The sequence below is a fragment of the Mytilus edulis genome, chromosome 12 (genome assembly GCF_963676685.1).
Source record: "Mytilus edulis chromosome 12, xbMytEdul2.2, whole genome shotgun sequence".
Classification (NCBI taxonomy): Eukaryota; Metazoa; Mollusca; class Bivalvia; order Mytilida; family Mytilidae; genus Mytilus; species Mytilus edulis.
In genome coordinates, this window is record NC_092355.1 from 53,357,633 (window position 1) to 53,379,878 (window position 22,246).

At 32.3% G+C, this 22,246-nt stretch overlaps 1 protein-coding gene across 9 annotated transcripts; it reads right to left on the reverse strand.

The window, feature by feature from the left end:
- Position 1: 1 nt before the first annotated feature.
- On the reverse strand, positions 2 to 20,096 carry LOC139498782 (uncharacterized). 9 transcript variants are annotated; one of them, XM_071287327.1, is made up of 5 exons: positions 19,968 to 20,096; positions 5,645 to 5,869; positions 2,339 to 3,760; positions 560 to 686; positions 2 to 293 (listed from the first exon to the last, which is right to left on the reverse strand). In XM_071287327.1, the coding sequence occupies exons 1-4, from the start codon at positions 20,028 to 20,030 to the stop codon at positions 660 to 662; spliced, it is 1,737 nt and encodes a 578-aa protein (XP_071143428.1). In that variant the 5' UTR covers positions 20,031 to 20,096; the 3' UTR covers positions 2 to 293; positions 560 to 659. The 9 variants fall into 9 exon arrangements, with proteins under 9 accessions (XP_071143428.1, XP_071143430.1, XP_071143429.1 ...); XM_071287329.1 differs by lacking the exon at positions 19,968 to 20,096 and adding an exon at positions 18,515 to 18,630; XM_071287328.1 differs by lacking the exon at positions 19,968 to 20,096 and adding an exon at positions 13,441 to 13,747.
- Between the last annotated feature and the right edge of the window lie 2,150 nt (positions 20,097 to 22,246).

A 22,246-nucleotide genomic window follows, 5' to 3' on the forward strand; every position in this document is an offset into this window, starting at 1 on the left:
AAAAGTTCTCTTGATATATTTTTACACAAGTATAGATATAAATATATATGATTAATTGTATTGCAATTTGTCACAATGCGTTTTATCTTGGTCTTTTTCAAGGATTTCAATTTCTGAATGGTATTTTCCAGTTTATATGCGTGTGCACTTGTGTGTTGTCCAGGCAGGGTTATCTTTGTTCCCATAATTTTCAATATTCATTCGAAGGGACTAATATTTCCCCTATCGTTGCTTTACTGTCTCTGTTACTGTTCCGGATATGACTTTTTGTTCATTTTCCCGTCTTAATAGTTCTCAGTAGTCAACACTTCGGTGTTGACATGAATATTAATATTGTGGTCATTTTTATAAATTTTGAATTTTTCAAAAAACTAAGGATTTTCTTATCCCAGGCATAGATTACCTTAGCCGTATTTGGCATAACTTTTTGGATTCTAAATCCTCAATACTCTTCAACTTTGTACTTGTTTGGCTTTATAAATATTTTGGTATGAGCGTCACGGATGAGTCTTATATAGACGAAGCGCACGTCTGGCGTACTAAATTATAATTCTGGTACCTTTGATAACTATTAAGCATTCAAGAATCATATTTTGCTCGTACATAAACAGTTTTCTGAAGTCACTGACCTTGTTCATAAATTAGAAGATTTCTTTCAATTACATTAATTCGTACACAGCTTCATTCTGTAAAATATTGACTTTTTAATGTTGTTTTTTTTTTCTTTTATTGTGATTACGTTTAACATAGTAAATTTACTTTTTATATTTTTCATAGCAATATAATGGCAAAGTTATGTAAAAGGTAAATACAGTTCATCACAGTGTTCACTAGTCTGAAAACATTTAGATTGTATGTTCGAACCCATTTTTTGGTGTGTTCGACTCTGTCTTAATGATTTCGATAACTAGTTTTCTTCTGCCGAACGTCGTCGGTTTTTGCCATGCACTCTAGCTTCCTCGTAAAAAAAAACTAAACACAGCAATATAGTCAAGTTTCTCCAAGGGTTGTTACATTCCAACAATTTACCAAAGCATGAACGATACAATACATCATATCAGAACCAAATCCTGACAATATCTAGAAATATACACTTTTCCTGTTCTTAGGTATTCGTAAATGATTGCACATCCTGTGAAAAACAATTTCCCTCATTTAACATTCGTATCCCTTAATTTTGTTACAAATAACATGTTTTTCATCAATTTTTCTCATAAAGAAAAATTTTGACAAGTCAACCATTTCCATCGTTGAAAACTTGTAAAATGTATGAGACCATTATAATCACATTTCAAACAACAATATTACTTGAAGGAAAATGAACACACACGTGATCACACAATATTGACTGAGGTACCCCTATTTTTGACATGATTTACTCTTTGAGTATGTTTGTTTTGTTCATACATCGTTGACAATGTAATGGAATTTGATATGACTGTCATACAAGTGAGAGGTTTAGCTAGCTATAAAACCAGGTTCAATCCACCATTTTCTACATTAGAGAATGCCTGTACCAAGTCAGGAATATGACAGTTGTTATCCATTCGTTTGATGTGTTTGGACTTTTGATTTTGCCTTTTGATTTTTGATTTTCCTTTTTGAATTTTCCTCGGAGTTCAGTATTTTTGTGTTTTTACTTTTTGTGATATTGTTGCAAATTGAGAGGGATATTAAAATGGAACAATTTTATAGATCCCAAGATTTGTGTGTGAATATTTGTGCATGATAAAAGAGAATTGTTGTTTCAAACATTTGTTTTGGTATATGTAAACATGAGAAAATATCAATACATATAAACATGTTGTTTGTTCTAAATATGACTTCATCAGATATACATGTATGCATCAAGATTGTTCATTTTTATTTATTGTTGTACATGATGATTATTATTTAATATGTATATCAAATGTCTTAGTCAAAAGTATAGTGTAAAAAGGAATTATACAAACAAGAAAAGTATTTTCCATGTTAGAACGATTGTAATCACACATTCTAAACAAGTTAACTGAAGGATTTATTTTTAAGTTTCAGTCAATAATCGTAGCTTTTGTTTTTTTTTTGCTCATATTTCATCATCTTGTTTTAACAAAAAAGACAAAAACGGGAATTTATTTTGAACATTAGGATGTGGTGTGTCTCCAGCACTGTGAGAACGTTTTAGAGTTGCCCCAGTATCGGGTCGAATTTCTTCACTCACCGAATGAGGATGCAAGCTCGTAATTATTTCTTCATCATTGTTTTCCCTGACACAACTAGAATTGTCCGAAGTGGAAAGTATTTCGCAGCTCGTATTTGCCGACGTAAAAACTACAGAGTTTTGATTATTTAGACTTACATTTTGTCTTGTTAATTCCTTTAAGTCTTCACTTGTACGTGACTGATCAAATCGAATGTTAACGTCATGGTAAACACTTTCAACGTTTGATTTGGATACAGTTGCTGAAAGATCTATGTGATTAAAAGCTTCACCCAAATGATGTGATTGTGCTACTAATGAATCCATACTATTGCTTGTTGTTAGACTACAACTTGCACTTGTAGAACGATGAAATGGAATAGATGAATATGTCGGATGGTTTAACATGTTTGGTAAAGTACTCATATAATGTAAAGTTTGGGAAGGTAAAACATTATCTGGTAATGATTCTACAGTTTTTGGAGCTTCTATGTCAAATATTTTCATATTTCCATGAAATGTTTGAGCTAAAGTCACATTTGAATTGTTTGATGTATCAATATTGTTATCTTCAGAATATAGCACATCAGTATGAGCAGGTGCTACGTCTGTGATGTCTGTCTGGTCTTCAGAATACATATCTCCAATTCCTGTATCTCCAAATTGACGGGCGGATTCAATTAAGGCACTGTCACTTGATAGTTTTGATTCATTCTTTAATATCCAATCAACAAATTCCATTTCAGATGACGTGTCATCGGTATTTGACATTTTGTCTACTATGTTTATATCACAATTGGATTCTAGAATATTGGCTGCGTCTGATATTTGATTCGTATTTAGATTTGATAAATTGTACTTATTGGAATTTGATAGAAGTGAAAGATTATCAGAGTCAGAAATATATTTTGATTGTTCATGCATGTCCAATTTATAGTAATGAATGTTAGCCTCTTGTTCTTGAGATTTAGAACCAAATTTTGTAAAAGAGCTTAAAGTAGCCGTCTGTCTATTTTCAGTTGGTGTAGTTGTTGAGGATAATTTTTCAAATATCGATACATTTTGTTGTTGAGTATATACATTTGATGTATTTTCTACGATAGGTAGTTCACTATAGTGATGAAACTTTTTATGTGACTCCACTGCGGTTTTTGAATGAGTCGTATATGGATGACGCAAATTTGATGTGCCCACCTTGGAATATGACTCAGTCTTATATGGATGACGCACTTTTGATGTGTTCCCTGAGGAAAGTGAGTTAGTCCTATTTAAATGAAACTCATTAGCAGTATCCTCTATAGAATACGATTGTGTACAGGTCATTCGTCCTGTTAAAAGCTTATATAATTTCGAATCTTTGGTAGAGGTAGCTAGTGGAATACCTTTCGCAGACGTTAAACCCAAGTTACATGTTTGATACTTTGATGGGGTTGGCAAACTCAATGACCGTTGTCTAGGTAGTGGTAAGTTAGATTGTTCAGTTGGTGACAGATGTGATGATTGTTGTGGATCTATGCTCAATCCTTTCACCAATTCTTCTGAAATAACACCGTTGTCAATTTCTTCACACCACCTTCGATGCTGTAAAACAAACAATGAATTGTAAACTACTGTTTCTAAATACATAGAAAAAACTAAAGTTCAGAACAATTCAATACAACAACGGTAAATGTATAACATAGATATAATAAGATGAGGTACGTCTCCATCCAAGTCACAATTTATAAAAGTAAACCATTATAAGTCAAATTACGGTCTTTAACACGGTGTCTTGGCTCAGCAAGCTATGAAGGGCCCCTAAAAAATACTAGTGTAAAACCATTCAAACGGGAGAAGCAATATAATAATATTTATAAAAAACGAGAAAGGAGAAATACTTATGAACCACATCAACAAACGACAACTACTAAACATCAGATTCGTATAAAGAATTATAAGTTTTAGCAAGAATGAAAAAAGGTAAATTTAAAACGAACTTCGGATGCACGATATTTGTGTAATGTTATAAAATACTATTAACATTCTCCTATTAACATATGATTAATCCCAAACTTTCTCAGGACAAACTGGATTAGGGATGCTAATATGTAAACAGTTGTTGAATGTCCTCTACTACTCAGGATTTACTTTGTAATCATACTCGGTAACAACTAGAATAATGTTAAAAGGTAAAATTGAGTGAATTAGCAAGAAAGCAAGAAAGTTTCCAAGATAATTTTTGTAGCTATCATTTAGTTTGTGTGTTTGGTAAAAGCTATTAGTTTAAATGTTCAATGAAATAAATGATAATAAGCAGGTAAATTGTCTTTTGAAAATATCACAGAAAAAAAATTATCTTCCCAACACCTAATTTGAAGAACAGACATACATTAGTTTTAACATATTTATCATCATCAATACACATATAACACCATACAAAATACACAATAAAAATACAATTCATACATTATGTATGTACGGTAACCTATACGTTATTATTTTCTGTGTAATTTCGTTTCTGTTATCTCTGTAGGATTGTTGTCTTTTTAGAAATTGTACAGAATCCCATATTAAATATAATTGTGTTTGTAACTATATGCACTTAATTTCAATTAAAACACAAAACAAGTTCAGCTGTTTTCATTTATATGTTTATTGTGTTTAAATTGTAACTTCTGTCACGAAAATAATGTTTTCTTGTATATTGTTGCCAAGTTATATTCATTTTATTTCACTTCGTATTGAAATCATCCCATTTTGATATAATTTTTATATTTTCTTTCCAAAATTATGGAGATGAAGAACATGCCAAAAAGTTGATTCCTATTAAGAATATGGCATGTAAAATACGGTTTGTAAAACACTTACGACCTACCGAATAAGACTTATTCCAAGGTTTGTACTAACCTGACCAACACGACGGTTGCTACATGTTAAGCAGGATATGATTATTATTCCGGTGTACCTTATACTACCCGTAGGTTTGGCAGGGTGCCTGTTGCGCATGTTTTAGTTTTCTATGTTGTGTTTTGTGAAATTTTGTTTGTCCATTTGATGTTGATGTCTTAAATACATAATTTTTTATGAGTTATTGTTTTCTCTGAACTAGCTGTCAGTAACTGCGACTACTCACAGACCTTTTGCTTTTTATCGATCTGATGAGTTAAGCTCTTTTCAACTGATTGTTATTGTTTGTTCTTATGTTGTAAAGTTCCACCACTGTCCAAGGTTAGGGGAGGGTTTGGCGCCAGCAAATTTGTTTAACCTTTGATAGACAACTATATGGTATAAGGTTGTTTTTTCTTGTTGAAGGTCGTACGTTTGCATTTAATTGCTTACATCCACTTCCTTGTACTTTAGATACTAGTTGTCTCATTTAGAATCTAACCACGTCTGTTCATTATTTGTATATTTATTTTGCATGTCATTATCTGAACCTTTGAATTAATTGGTTTATAAAAAAAAGAATTGCATTTTAATTCTTACCAATTCAAGTTCTTTTCTTAGTTTATAGACTGCTTTCTCCTTGATGTTTACTAATTGTTCTAAATATTGATATCTAACGTTTTTTCTATTTCTACATTCTCTTGCACTTTGTCTGCTGCGCTCCTGTCTCTGTCTGGGGCTAATATTTGAAGAGGGTCGACCTGGTCGTCTCCCTTTGATCTTCGACGACGTTGGATCATCTTTCACTGTCATATCTGATGTATCCTAAAGATACAAACACACCAGATAAATGAAGATACAGATACTCATTTTAATAGGTTATCATGCATGGCTTAACCATATTACCATGCCTTCATAACGTAATCTCACCCAACAAATTTATGTATTATTTGTGTTTCTTTTTTTAGTTTCCTTTTTGCATTTTTATCGTCTTCGTCATCGCATACACCTTCTGTCTAACAATAACAAGAGTCATTTCAGTCTTATTTTTCCATTTTTAGGAGGATGAGAGATGTGTTCGTGGAACAGCAATTATATTAAATGGGACTGTGTCAAAAAAATAATAACCCGGTCAAATAGCTGTAAACAGTCGAAAGCCACCAGTTGGACTTCAACACAGCGATAAAATCCTGCACCCAGAGCTTTAGCTGGTCCCAAAACACAAATTGGCTAAGTGAAAATGGCCGTCCCTTTAAACTCCTAAACATGTAAACGAATTAAAATTGAATACTATACAAATCTACCAAAGGATAGATGATCCAGACTTGGTTTTTTTTTTTTATCTTCTTTTGAAAATGATAATGTATGGCACATAGTTCCCAAGAGTTATTTAATACATTTATATTACAACTAACTATCGATTAATAAAAGTTTTAGAAATATATAGGATTTTCTATCCTACTACATATGCTCCTGTCTCAAAGTAATAGCCTGTTTTTTAGTGATGCCTATTGATTGCTACATGTATCTTTGGTATTTGGTATTTTGTTTCTTATGGTGTACTTGCCTTTTTTGATTGAATAGTTTGGTTTTTTTATTGTTAAGAGAGTTTTCTTATTGAGTATCATCCAACATTTTTTTTTGATAAAATCCAATTTGTCAGAAAATGTTTTGTAAACTTTGCTGATAATGTGCAGTCAAATAATAAGCAGTTAATTCTAAACGGATAACTATTCACAACTTATTTTTTATTGAACAAAAAAGCATATCTTACTTCGACACACTTAACATTTTCGATGACATATGCTATAACCAATATCATTTCAACTGATCGGGCGGAGCTTATGTTTTAATTGGCATAAGGACAGTCTATTTGGAGATGGGTGTGATAAGGATGATTACCGTTATAATTATTATTGAATTCTAATCACCTATCAGTGTCACAAAACGCACATACAAAAGGACTAAATGTATGACATGGGACAAATTACTGATGAGTTTATTCCAAAACTCCTGTCTATAGATGGACTGGTCTTCAATAAGCGAACTTCTTAACACCGCCTAGTCAATCTAGTAATAGCAGCTTCCAGAAGATGAAATTCAATCATTTAGAATTTTGAAATTATTTACAGCTTTGCGTTTCTTTAACCATGATATATTACCATTGTATTCGAATGATGGCGCTGTCCATCATCCTGATTGACTTTGAAAATGAGAACATCATAGATATAATCCCACATACTTGCTTATGCAATGTAGATGTCTCCTTTGGAGGGATATTTTTTATCATTATAAATGTATGGAGGTAAAATTGAGAATGGAAATGGGGAATGTGTCAAAGAGACAACAACCCGACCATAGAAAAAACAACAGCAGAAGGTCACTAACAGGTCTTCAATGTAGCGAGACATTCCCGCACCCGGAGGCGTCATTCAGCTGGCCCCTTAACAAATATATACTAGTTCAGTGATAATGAACGCCATACTAATTTCCAAATTGTACACAAGAAACTAAAATTAAAATAATACAAGACTAACAAAGGTCAGAGGCTCCTGACTTGGGACAGGCGCAAAAATGCGGCGGGGTTAAACATGTTTGTGAGATCTCAACCCTCCCCCTATACATCTAGCCAATGTAGAAAAGTAAACGCATAACAATACGCACATTAAAATTCAGTTCATGAGAAGTCCGAGTCTGATGTCAGAAGATGTAACCAAAGAAAATAACCAAATTTGACAATAATACATAAATGACAACAGACTACTAGCAGTTAACTGACATGCCAGCTCCAGACTTCAATTAAACTGACTGAAAGATTATGATTTCATCATATGAACATCAGACATAATCCTTCCCGTTAGGGGTTTAGTATCATACCATCATAACATATATGAGAAGAACATAACCCGTGTCATGCCAACAACTGGTTTTTGAATAAATGTGTTTAGTTCCGATGCAAAGACCCTATAAGTGAATCAATATTAACGCCAAAATATGCAATCTTTAATGACCTGACAACAGTATCGTAACTATATCCCTTCTTAATAAGTCTATTCAAAGGTTTTGTTAGTTTTTGAGGTGAATACTGACACCTTTTTGCTTTATAAAGAATATTTCCATAAAAAATTGGATGTGAAATACCTGAACGTATAAGAAGTCTGCATGTTGAGCTATATTTACGAATGATGTCCCTATACCGATGATAAAATTTAGTAAATGTTTTGACTAGTTTGTGATATCGAAAACTCTGGTGTAATATTTTTTCAGTAATACATGAATTTCTCTCGTTAAAATCTAAAACATTGTTACATACACGAGCGAATCGTACAAGTTGAGATACATAAACACCGTAAGATGGTGACAAGGGAACGTCACCATCTAAAAATGGATAATTAACGATAGGAAATGAAAAATCATCTCTTTTATTATAAATTTTAGTATTCAGCTTTCCGTTAGTGATATAGATATCAAGATCGAGGAAAGGACAGTGGTCATTGTTAGTATTAGTTTTATTTAAAGTAAGTTCAACAGGATACATTACTTTAATATACATACTGAAGTCGTCATTATTGAGAGCCAAAATATCATCCAAATATCTAAAAGTATTATTAAATTTGTTTATCAGATGTTGTTTCGATGGGTCTTTGCTTATTTTTGTCATAAATTGTAACTCATAGCAATACAAAAACAGGTCCGCAATAAGTGGTGCACAGTTAGTCCCCATTGGAATTCCGATAATCTGACAATATACGGAATCCCCAAAGCGAACAAAAATGTTATCTAGTAAAAATTCAAGGGCATATATAGTATCAAAGCATGTCCAATTGACAAAGTATTTTTTGGTTTATTGCTACTTAAAAATGACCTAAAAGAGTTTGAACATATATATTCACATTCTGACTTCTTAAATGCCCATTTAATTAGGTGTGTGAATTTTTTATTAATGAGAATGTGAGGCAATGTGGTAAACAGGGTAGAAAAATCAAAACTTTGAACAGATTTAAAATCACCAATATAAGCATGCAATTTATCAAGTACTTCCTACAGTTCTTGACACTCCAAAAGTAATTAATTCCACTATTTTCGAAGGCCTTATTTGAACATAAATTTCTCTTGCTAAAATCTGATACGTTGTTACATACACGAGCGAATCGCACAAGTTGAGATATATAAACACCATACGATGGTGACAAGGGAACGTCGTGGTGTAGTAGTTAGTGCATCGGACTACTAACACAAAGGTTCCTGGTTCGATTCCCGTCTGGGATGAAAATTTCAGGAACTGAATTTTCGACTCTCCCTTGACACCATTTGCGAGTATGGTCTCGAGGAAACGATGATAGTTCGTCGGAAGGGGACGATAAATGGCTGACCCGTGTTAAGAGAGAGCCATATCTCTTGCACGTTAAAGACACCCTTGTAGATTTCGAAAAAGAGCAGGCTAATGCCGCTACAAGGCAGCACTCGCACCCGCAAAGTGGAAAGGGATTAATATAAGTTGCAAAACTTGTTTCCCAATCCACTATAAATAAATATGTTTAAACTAAACTAAGGGAACGTCAACATCTAAAAATGGATAATTAACGATAGGAAATGAAAATTATTTCTTTTATCATACATTTTTGTATTAATCTTCCCGTTAATGGTAAAGATATCAAGATCGAGGAAATGGCAGTGGTCATCGTTAGTATTAGTTTTATTTAAAAAAAGTTCAACAGGATAAATTTCTTGAGTATAGATACTGAATTCGTCATTTTTTAGAGCCAATGTATCATCCAAATGTCTAAAAGCATTGTTAAATTTTTGTATCAAATGTTCTTTTGGTGGGTCTTTGCTGATTTTAGTCATAAATTGTAACTCATAACAATATAAAAACAGGTCCGCAATAAGAGGTGCACAGTTAGTCTCTATTGGAATTTCAATGTAGTTGTGTCCTTATACATAGAATAATAAGTACATGGTCTTTACACTTAATAACACGTTGAAAGCAAAGCAAAATTGATTTTTTAAAAACAATTTGCACTTGCTATGCAGATTAAAAGCATACAATGTTACTCAGACTGAATGTGCGGCAAATGCCTTTTGGTTACCTAGGTCATAGATCAACCTTGATTGGCTTATCTGCATTCAATACTCAATTCTAAAAAGTTTCCAAATTATTTTGAATTAGACAGTTTAATATGTCCAGAAAGAGTTCAAGTATTTACTATGTATCCGGGCACATACTGGAAAAGAACAACAGACGAATTAGAGCTTAGCAAAGGCAAAGATGGCGGAATGTAATGAAGGTTAAATACAGTTGCTACATATGTAGATACAGCAAAATTAATTCATATTTAAAAAAAATGAATTCAAAACGAAAAGTCCCTAGTCAAATGGCAAAATTACAACCAGAAGCACATCAAACGAATGGATATCAACTGTCACATTCTCAAACAATGTGTATAAACCGTTCAAAGCTTATTACCCATGCTGCTACTTTAGTGTCCCCTTTTCGCATTGTCCACATTTTAAAGTTTCACTCATTTTTTTTCTTTTTCATTTTCTTTTGTCAAACATTTTTGTGTTTTGCGTTAAGTGCTAATATTAACGACATACTACCTGAAACTGGTTAAAGTATTTATTATGATACATTTCATAAAATGAGTAGGTTTTTTTGTTTCTTGTTGGGTATTCCTTCTTGCTTTGTTTTATCTATTTCAGTGCTTGGTAAATAATGTTTTGTATTATTCTATGTATAAGGACACAACTACATTGAAATTCCAATAGAGACTAACTGTGCACCTCTTATTGCGGACCTGTTTTTATATTGTTATGAGTTACAATTTATGACTAAAATCAGCAAAGACCCACCAAAAGAACATTTGATACAAAAATTTAACAATGCTTTTAGACATTTGGATGATACATTGGCTCTAAAAAATACTCAAGAAATTTATCCTGTTGAACTTATTTTAAATAAAACTAATACTAACGATGATCACTGCCATTTCCTCGATCTTGATATCTTTACCATTAACGGGAAGCTTAATACAAAAATGTATGATAAAAGAAATAATTTTCATTTCCTATCGTTAATTATCCATTTTTAGATGGTGACGTTCCCTTGTCACCATCGTATGGTGTTTATATATCTCAACTTGTACGATTCGCTCGTGTATGTAACAACGTATCAGATTTTATCAAGAGAAATTTATGTATTACTGAAAAATTATTACACCAGGGTTTTCGATATCAAAAACTAGTCAAAACATTTACTAAATTGTATCATCTGTATAAGGGAATAATTCGTAGATATAACTCAACATGCAGACATCTTATACTTTTAGGTATTTCACATCAAATCGTTTATTGTAATATTCTTTACAAAGCCCAAAAATGTCAGTATTCAACTCAAAAGCTAACAAAAAACCTTTAATCAGACTTATTAAGAAGGGATAAAGATGACAGGTTATTAAAGACTGCATATTTTGGCTATAATATTGATTCACATATAGGGTCTTTGCATCGGAATTAAACACATTTATTCTCAAACCAGTTGTTGGCATGACACGAGTTATGTTCTTCTCATATATTTCGTGTTGTTTCTTAATTATTATTTATAACTGTTGATGTAAATGTCCTTTGATTTTGTGAGTCTTTGTTTACTCCTTGGTTTTGATTGTTATTGTCTTCATGATGGAATAATACTAAACCCCTAACAGGAGGGATTGTGCCTGATATTCATATGATGAAGACATAATCTTTCAATCAGTTTCATTGAGGTCTGGAGCTGGCATATCAGTAACTGCTAGTAGTCTGTTGTTATTTATGTATTATTGTCATTTTGTTTATTTTGTTTTGTTTCATATTCTGACTTCGGACTCTGACTTCTCTAAAACTGAGTTTTACTGTGCGTATTAGTGCGTTTTTTTCTACATTGGCTAGAGGTATAGGGGTAGGGTTGAGATCTCACAAAACATGTTTAACCCCGCTGCAAATTCTGTGCCTGTCCCAAGATAGGAGCTTCTGGCCTTTGTTAGTCTTGTATGATTTTTATTTTTAGTTTCTTGTGTATAATCCGGAGTTTAGTATGACGTTATCACTGAACTAGTATACATATTTGTTTAGGGGCCAGCTGAAGAATGCCTCCGGGTGCGGGAGTTTCTCGCTACATTGAACACCCATTGGTGGCCTTTGGCTGTTGTCTGCTCTATGGTCGGGTTGTTGTCGCTTTGACAAATTTCTATTTCCTTTCTCAAATTATCATATGAAAAGGCTAACCAAAAGCAGTCGTAGATTTAAGAGAATTAATTATACCAGAAAAAAACAAAAAAGACAAACAAAATGCAACAAAACGTTGCACTAAACGATCAGGATGTGTGCACCAAGTTATCTCTTATCAGGACAAATGTGGACTTTTTTTATAGATATACAGATGATATTCCACTCTTGATATTTTACTCGTGGTATCTGGATTGGAAATCGTGAAAAGATAAATGTTGGTATAAAAGGTGTCGATTGACTACAGAAAACAGCAACGCAAGATATCATTAGAGGCAGGCATGTCGATTTCAAAAAGAGAGGTAAAAGATACAAGAACGGTCTTCAACACCGAGCCTTGGCTCACACCGAACAGCTAGCTATAAAGGCCCCAAAATTCATTTAAACAGGTAAACAAACGTTCTAATATATATAGTAAAAAACGAGGAACACTTATGAACCACATCAACAAATAACCATAGTTAAAAAAGAAAACGACAAACAAACAAAAAATAATACACAAAACACAACACAGAAAACTGAAAACTACACAACATGAACCCAAACTAAAATTGAAGGTTTTAATGAGATTAAACCTACAAGAACCCAACCGTTAAAAAATAAGACTGTTGATATCAATAATGTGGTCATTTTTATAAAAAAAAATATATTATATGGCAGGGTAATAAGATTATGTTCCACATGTGGCAGCCGTATTCTTGCTCATGTTAGTACAAGCCAGGTAACAAGTCTAACTCGGTGGGTCACATTTGTGAAAAGGGACGGGATTTTAGTTACGACATTTGAAACAATTGGGAGATATATATTCCGTAAGCAGGAATGTGATTAAAGGAGAACCATCTAAAACATTCAAATAAAGCCAATTATAGTTTAGATGAGTAAAGGGAAATAACTCATGTCAAAATCATAATAACATGAACGAGAAAAAATCAACTGAAAACATCACCCATTTTTTCTAATCTTTTTGAACTAATCTTAGCTTATTATTATATCTTAAATAAAAGAGCATGTCTTGTTTCGACATATTTTACATTTAACATTTAATATGGTAGAAGCTTCCAGAAGATTAATTCAATTATTTTGTAGACTCAAATAATTTACAGCTTTACATTGCTTTAACCATGATATATTACCATTGTTTTCGAATGATGGCGCTGTCCATCATCCTGATTGGCTTTAAAAATGAAAACGTCCTACAAATGATCCAACATTCCTCCTTATACAATGTATATGTCTCCTTTGAAAGGATATTGTTTATGTTTACAAATGTATGGAGGTACACTTGTGTCACATTGTACTACAATAGGAAAACTAAATTTCATTCATCATCTTCATGTTCCTCATACTTCTTGTACTTTTAAAAAGTTTGATGCAAAGCATTATCGAATATTTTAAAACTAGCTTCATTTACTAAGCATATTTAAAGCATAAAACGTCACTAAGACTTCATGTCCACCCAATGCCCTTTGGTTACCCCAGTTATTGCATACTTAATTGATTTGTTTGCATTCAATACTTAATAAGTATAAAACTATTTTTGAAAATGATTTTAGATTAGACAGTTTAAAATGAACAGAAAGATGTCAAATGTTTACCATGTGTTGGGGTTCACACTGTAAAAGAACAACAGACAAAGTAGAATGAGTTGAACTCATGCTCATCAAAGGCTAAGATGGCGTAACATATCGAAGGTTTAATGCTGAGCAGATAATACATATGTAGATACTTTAAAATTATTTCACCTAAATTATCTTCTCAATCATTGCTCATAACTTATTTCACTGACTGCTTTTTTAAGTGCCCCTTTCCCCACTGTCCACCTACTTTTCTTGTTTTTTGTTGTTTTTCTTTCTTTGGTCATTCATTTTTGTTCATTTCTTCTAGTTCTAACATTAAGGACATTCCACCTAAAGCTGGCAAAAGTGTTTCTGTAACATTTCATAATATATTCAAGTCATTTGTGTTTATGGTTGGGTCTTTCTACTTACTTTATTTGTATCTAGTAGTAGGTGTGTCCTTAAATTTACATTCAACAAGATGACTTTGTAATGCAAATGTATAGTGAGGGCTTGTTATAGTTAGACTTGTACACAAACACTTGTTGACAAAATTACCACCTAATATATATAATTTATTGTGTTGTCAGACAGAAATCACATTGATTTCTAAAAGTATATTTTCTATTTGGATTAGTTATTTATGTTAATAAAGGATGTTGATTGGATATTTGAGTAAAAATAACTACAAATAAATAAAGATGAGTTAAAAGGACCAGTTACCGAATGCTATGACCATTTATCTCATGAATATCATGATTAAGTTAGGTGCCGAATGGTTCTAAATAATTCTAAATAAATTATATCCAAATAAAAGAGTTAATAATTATAGGTGCTTTTAAACTTTCTAAGCAAACTTTGTCTCAAATGATAACCTCTTATGCAAGTAATTGACAATAGTGAAAAAAGAAGAAAAAAATACAAATTTGTAATGTTAAGTATTTTCTACTTTAAGATCAATTAGTTAGTAAATAAAAATGTTTTCTATGATCAAAAAGGAATAGTGATAGTCAGGATACACGGGGAGACATATTACCAAACCAGACAGATTGAACTTTTAAAATCAATTCATGTACACACGACAAGTGGTATTATAAAGCTTTTGAAAAGAAAAACATAAAACATAAAGGGCAATACAATACAACGGAATCTAAACAAAACAGCCTTCACATTAATATTTCTTTATGTTTATGCTAGTAATAAGGATAGCTATAAAGCTTTGGAAGATACAAAAATTTAGGGTCATAAAAAACATAAGAATCTTAATAAAACCACAAAAATATTAATCTTTGTTATGTTTATACTTGTATGTCAGTGTTAACAGCATTGATTCATATGGTTCAATTAATGCATGAATCGAAAACTAGGAGCACTTTAGTTGTTTCTTTTGTGATGTCTTGTTGCATAAAATTGGTTTGCATAATATTCTTTTAAATTATTGTTTGTTGTTTGATTTCTGTTTTAAAACAAGGGATTTGACTGTTAAAATCTATAAATCGAATGCTGGGTCGTTGAATGTATAAGATGCTTGTAACATCAACCATGTGTTGAACAATTAAATTTTCTAGCTCTTTGATTGGGGAACAAACCACAATGAGTTTTTCTTCTGATTATCTCAGTCATATGCAGAATGTTTCCTTGTATGAAAATAAGACTTATAACACATATGATAGTAAGATTATCAAACTTCTAACATTAAACACAAAATATTATATACTTATAGGTGAACTGCTTGTACTATTTAGAAATTAGCAATTAGGTTGTTGTTTGACTTTTTGTGTTTCTTTGTTTTATAGTGATTAAGATTATAGAACAATGTTGACTGCTGCACACCAATACTTGACAGTTTTACCCATGTGTCTGTTTATTTGTTCACAAATTGTTGTCAATATTATGGAATTTCATGTGATTGTCTTACAAGTAAAAGGTTTAGGTAACTTTACACAACTTTATTAGAGTCATTACAATCAAATCATATGATACAAACAAAGCGGGATAACTCTGAGTATACATTTTGAAATTAAATGCAATCACATATGTTCCTTTGTTTGTTTTCAACGCCAAAAAAAAAAGAAAATGACAAATTATTATCAAATTTTAAAGATTATTTATTCTGTTTTCTAAAATTCCTAATTAAATTTTCACTTAGAAAAATCGTATCAGCACAAAAAAAAGGTGTAATTTAAGACTTTAGTCAGCATATACAATAAACTTTGAATTTAACCATTCATAAGCATGGGTATTTCTTCTAACATTTTATTATTTGTAGAAATGGACTGCAGTTGTTCAGGGTGGTCTCCCTTCGGACGCAAGAAATTAATAACGTGTTGTTTTCAATATTTTACATCACTGGGTCGATACCTCTGCTGGTGGACTATCAGTCCCCGAGGGTATCATCAGCTCGGTAGTCAGTATTTCGGTACTGACATGATTTAACAAACTTTACTAAAATTGTCCGTTCATAAATTTATAAATTATTAAGAAACTAAGGTTTCAACTCCCTCAGGCAAAGTTGGCTTTAGATGAATTTGGCTATTATTTTAGGTATTTTTTTACATACAGCTCTTCAACGGTTTCGGTACTTATACATCTTCGGATTTCAAATGTTTGGCTTTGAGCGTTCCTGATGAAGGTAAATCCAGAAAAGCGCTTCGGACGCAAGAAATTAATAACGTGTTGTTTTCAATATTTTACATCACTGGGTCGATACATCTGCTGGTGGACTATCAGTCCCCGAGGGTATCATCAGCTCGGTAGTCAGTATTTCGGTACTGACATGATTTAACAAACTTTACTAAAATTGTCCGTTCATAAATTTATAAATTATTAAGAAACTAAGGTTTCAACTCCCTCAGGCAAAGTTGGCTTTAGATGAATTTGGCTATTATTTTAGGTATTTTTTGACATACAGCTCTTCAACGGTTTCGGTACTTATACATCTTCGGATTTCAAATGTTTGGCTTTGAGCGTTCCTGATGAAGGTAAATCCAGAAAAGCGCTTCGGACGCAAGAAATTAATAACGTGTTGTTTTCAATATTTTACATCACTGGGTCGATACCTCTGCTGGTGGACTATCAGTCCCCGAGGGTATCATCAGCTCGGTAGTCAGTATTTCGGTACTGACATGATTTAACAAACTTTACTAAAATTGTCCGTTCATAAATTTATAAATTATTAAGAAACTAAGGTTTCAACTCCCTCAGGCAAAGTTGGCTTTAGATGAATTTGGCTATTATTTTAGGTATTTTTGACATACAGCTCTTCAACGGTTTCGGTACTTATACATCTTCGGATTTCAAATGTTTGGCTTTGAGCGTTCCTGATGAAGGTAAATCCAGAAAAGCGCTTCGGACGCAAGAAATTAATAACGTGTTGTTTTCAATATTGATAAAGTTTTGAACACGATATTTAATTTTCTTAAAGGTTATGCCTTTGTGTAACCTAATGTTACTGCAATGTGATGTTTTTTTTTAAATAACACAATTCATTGTCGAAAAAGAATGCTGATTGTTATTGAATTCCCTATAGTCTCTACAAAATTACCAAGTTACATTTAATTCCTGTCCGAAAAAAAACATCTTTTTCATTCATCCAATTCATGTTTTTTTTCTTATTATAAGAACTCTATTTCATCACATACGCTGCATATTTTGGTAGAATTCGATATTATTAAGGTCAACAGACAACTACCATTCCTATGTGCATTGATTTACCCAGATATCATCCCTCACATGAATGACACAGGTAATATATATTCTTTTTTTTAGTATAGCTGTGTGTGTCTCCCTGATTATTTATTTGCCAAATTAATTTCAGTAAATAGAACCTTAATTGTTCGATTTAAACTTCTTTCAAACTGCATGTACTAGGACGTCAAATCAAACTCCTAAACATATAACAGAACTAAATTTAGAAAAAAAAATACAAGACAAACAAGACCAGAGGCTTCTGACTTCTGAAAAAATCTGGCAGATATTGTACCCGTGAGAGTGCTAACAATGCCATTTTAACAAAAGGCAATCGTACACAATTTTAGAACTAGTTTACGGTATTACTGATATTATCCTATAATATAAGGTTTCTTACGAAATCTGGCAAAATAATGTATCCGTCAGAGCTAACGAGGCCATTTTCCATAAATTTAATATTTCCAAGGGGCAATTTTCTTATAACGAGAGTTAACCGTCTATCATTTTAGTACTTTTCCGATATACTGCAAATAGTAACCTATAGAATTTGCATAGGCGGGTCCCGGGGGGGACGGGGGCGTCCCACCCGCTTTTATGGGGAAAATTTGGTATGACTTTAGCGGGCCCCCTCTTAAAGCAGTCAGTAGACCATTCCTTAAGAAAATTCTAGATCCGCCACTGATACGTTAAATACAAATCTGACAAGAATTTTACCTGTATCAGTGTATGTCCGCTACCAAAACCGGACGGTCGGATAGACGCCCGGTAAGTCTACGTCCCCCGCAACGCGTTACGCGGGGATGAAAGTAACGCTAAACTAAATGTCGGAAATATATAAAATAATTGTGATCTTTTCTTAATTAACCACATCACGCTAATTTGAAAATCGCGAAATTTAATCGCAGAATAAAATATCCGAGGAAAAAAGTTAGTTTACAGTAATTCATATCCAAAGACTCACCTAATCCTTGCACATCTTCATTTCATGTTTGATTGAATGAGTTAAGATTAGCGACGACTGCGACGTTAAATGCGCATGATATATGTCAAGGTCACTTTTCCTGAAATTCTAAGGAGCGACGTTTTGGTCTTTATCAAATTTCGAAACGCACATTTAACAATATGCGCATTTCTTTTATTACCACTTGGATAACAGTGTGGTTGTTCTAAGTTGTTGTTTTTTTAAATATGAGTATGTGGTAAGATTGCAAAGGAGACAACTATTCATCAGAAATTAAATTATATAGAAACAACGTTCGACCCTTCGACAATGAGTAAAACCCATATTGCATAGTAAGCTATAAAATGTATAAATGAATATTTTTCTCGCATTAAAGCAAAAGATAACCAAAAAATGAGACGAAGCATACTTTAACCTATGCATTTGTTATGGAGCTCTTAATAGGCAAAATTTAATTTCGCGATTTTCAACATAATGTAGTTTATTAAGAAAAGATCAAAATTATTTTACATACATATTGTGTTTCCGACGATTTATATTACCGTTACTTTTATCCCTGCGTAGTTTGTTGCTGGGGACATAGACTTACCGGGCGTCCATTCGTAAGTCCGGTCTTGATTTAGGACTTTCCATTTTTGAATTTTCCTCGGTGTTCCTTATTTTTGTGATTTTACTTTTTAATATCGTGACATGTTCCACTCTCATTGAAACTAATTGCTCAACAGTAGAATCTAGCATGTTTGATAGTTATTTGAAATAAGTTTTGTACAGTAAACATTAAATTTTTGAAAAAAAGGAAACATCATTCATCCAAATTATTTTTTCTGGATTTAATTGTGTTAGGCACATGAGGAACGCTCATAGCTGAATATTCAAAAGCCAAGGAAGGATGTACATGTATAACAACCGAAACACCTATATAACAAAAACAGACTTACATATTATGTACAAGTTCACTAAGGTCACCTTCGGCTAATATTGTTCGCCTGAGATTTTCTAAATAATTTTTCAATTTAAAAAACAAAATTTAAGCCATGCTTGTTATAAATCATGTAATTACTGTCTACTTCGCTGACAGATAGTCCAACTATAATAATTGAAAACAAAACTTTTTAAACTTCAAATAAGATATCATTCCAACTGTGCCTTCTGTCACGGCTACCATATTTCTCCATAAAAATTTCAAGGGACATGCAGTGTTTCATTGTTTTTGAAATGATTCGGGATGAAAACTTTCAAAACCTTGAATGATTTTTATTCTATGAACATTATTGGTAGAGATTTGAAAAATAACCTGTGTTAAAAGTAAAACATGATGCCAAATCTTTTTTAAACAGTATATGCATTTTAAATATCCCGCCATACTACTTTCAATTTCTACATTTCCTATCCATGAAAATATCTGTAAAATCATATCAAACAAAATCAGGAAATACATTTAAAATTGTCTTACCCTATACAAGAATAAATCCGCACAATGTTTAGGATTTTTCATACTCCTCAACAAAATACACATGTTTAACTATTTTCTACTATTTATTTCAATAAATAAGATCTGAATTCGTCAACATGCTTTTTGATTGGATAACAAGGTAAACATATTCTATTAATAGTATCACACTGGAAAATACTGTGTTTATTTAGATCATTACCTGTTGTTGTGTTTACGTGTGTGCGTGACCTATGTCACGTCGTGTCTGATATTAGGTTCAAATATTTAAGGATTTTCTTAGGCTGTTTACGGAAGGATTTTTCACTAGGATAGTCTTTTTTTTTAATAATGAGGCACACTGATCAATTGAGCTGATATTATTAATAAGATATAAGACAAACGATTATAGGGTTTACACAAGCTACTACGCTGCTGTTGCAGTTTTTTGTTATTATGATACACATGATATATTCACCCCTACATTTAATCTAGGGATGTCAAAGAGTACTCGTGTACTTGAGTAGTGGGCTATAGTACCGAATATTGAATACTAAAACTATACTTGAATAATCGGATTCCTTCTTTATATAAAATTGATCTTCTCATGATTCTCTCTTCTAAAAATAAATACATCTCACTGAATAATCATACTAGTAAATAAACTAGACTTTGTATAGAATGCTTATGGCAATTTGTCGTTTGAAATACCTCGGAAAATACATGGGGTATTATACCTAGGCTAGCACTTTAAAATAAACATGCATAAACCTTTCCGTCACATCGGTACAATTATAGCAAATATTTCGGTCTGTAAGACTGTAATTTACAAAGTTAAAAAACGAAATAATTATTATTGTTAACAAGAAAAAGTTCTCAAATAAAAGAAAATCGTGGCATCGCTTGGTGACCATCAGTGAAAAGTGCAAGTAGTATTGTTTGGTATGGTTTTTCCTTGTATTCAATAAGTTTTCATTAAATTATATTTAATGATTAGATTATTGTTTTTTCACTCAATAAGACAAAATAAGTACTTGTGATAGACGAGCTAACACTAATGGTGTGTAATCCTTTGTCCCATATTCTTATATAAGACCGTTCAACGACAAAGTTTAAACGCAAAATGAACTAGATGTATTCCCCAGCAAGTACCCGAGTATCGCTCAATAAAACACACTAGTACGAGATAAGTAATTGTTCTCCGAGTTGACATCCCTTCAAATATAAATAATGCTAAAATTGTTTGACAAAATGTCATCGAGTCATATGGCTAGATCAATTCTATTCTTACATAGAACAATCATAATTTAGATAGGTTTTATAAATAAAACGTGGGGTTTGGGTGGGGGGTGTGTGGGTGGAATGCACAATACATTAATTTGGTTACGAATACAAGACTGTCGAAAAAGAATGCAACCCTTCCTTGCTAAAACATTCAGAAAATGAAATGTTATCTACATGAATTGATGAACGTAGTAACTTTTTTTCTGTTTACTTTAAAAGCTATCCTTTAAATCGTTAACGTTCCAAGTTGGCATTGTATTTCGGTTTTTTTTTTCATGAGTCTACGAATCTTCATAAGCACTCTGTCTTGTGAGTTCACGTTCATGAGCTGAGCTTTTGTTGTTTTATGTTGAACCCTATGTATTTGAATGTATTACTGTCCCATTATGTTACCTAAACTAAGCATCTTATGTATCGTAAGTTTTTTTTCTTTTTTAATAAAACTTTTAATTCTTAGATCTCAGAAGCAAACATGGTAGGGGACGTACATCTCAAACTTGTAGGTGAAAGTTTTGGCCTTATTTGTATAGTGTTTCTTTGGGAAGAAGAACGGCAATAAAAGCGCTGTTTCTTTGCTAATCGTGTGTTTTGCTGTGCATTTACAGATTTTTGTTTTGGTCATGGATAGGTACCCTATATCCCTTGCTTTTTTTACTACTGATTACAATCATCTTATAAATAAACTACAAAATATCATAATGTAGACCTCTAAAACAAAAAGAGAAAAAAATTAACAGAAAATATTGAATAATTAGTAATACAATCAATGTAATATCCATTTGACAATAGATCAAATGCACATCGTATCAAATGTGCGCTTTTAATATCATGATGATTCATGCTACACTCCTTGGAAAAATAAAACACTTAAAATAAATATGCAGCGCAATTTGTCACGTCGCTTTACTCTCTGTGTTGTCTTTAAACCCATTACAAAGCTTCATGTACTACGTTAATTTTATGTTTAATTTCAACTAAATGGGCTGTAATTTAAAATCATACCGTCTAGACCCTTTCTC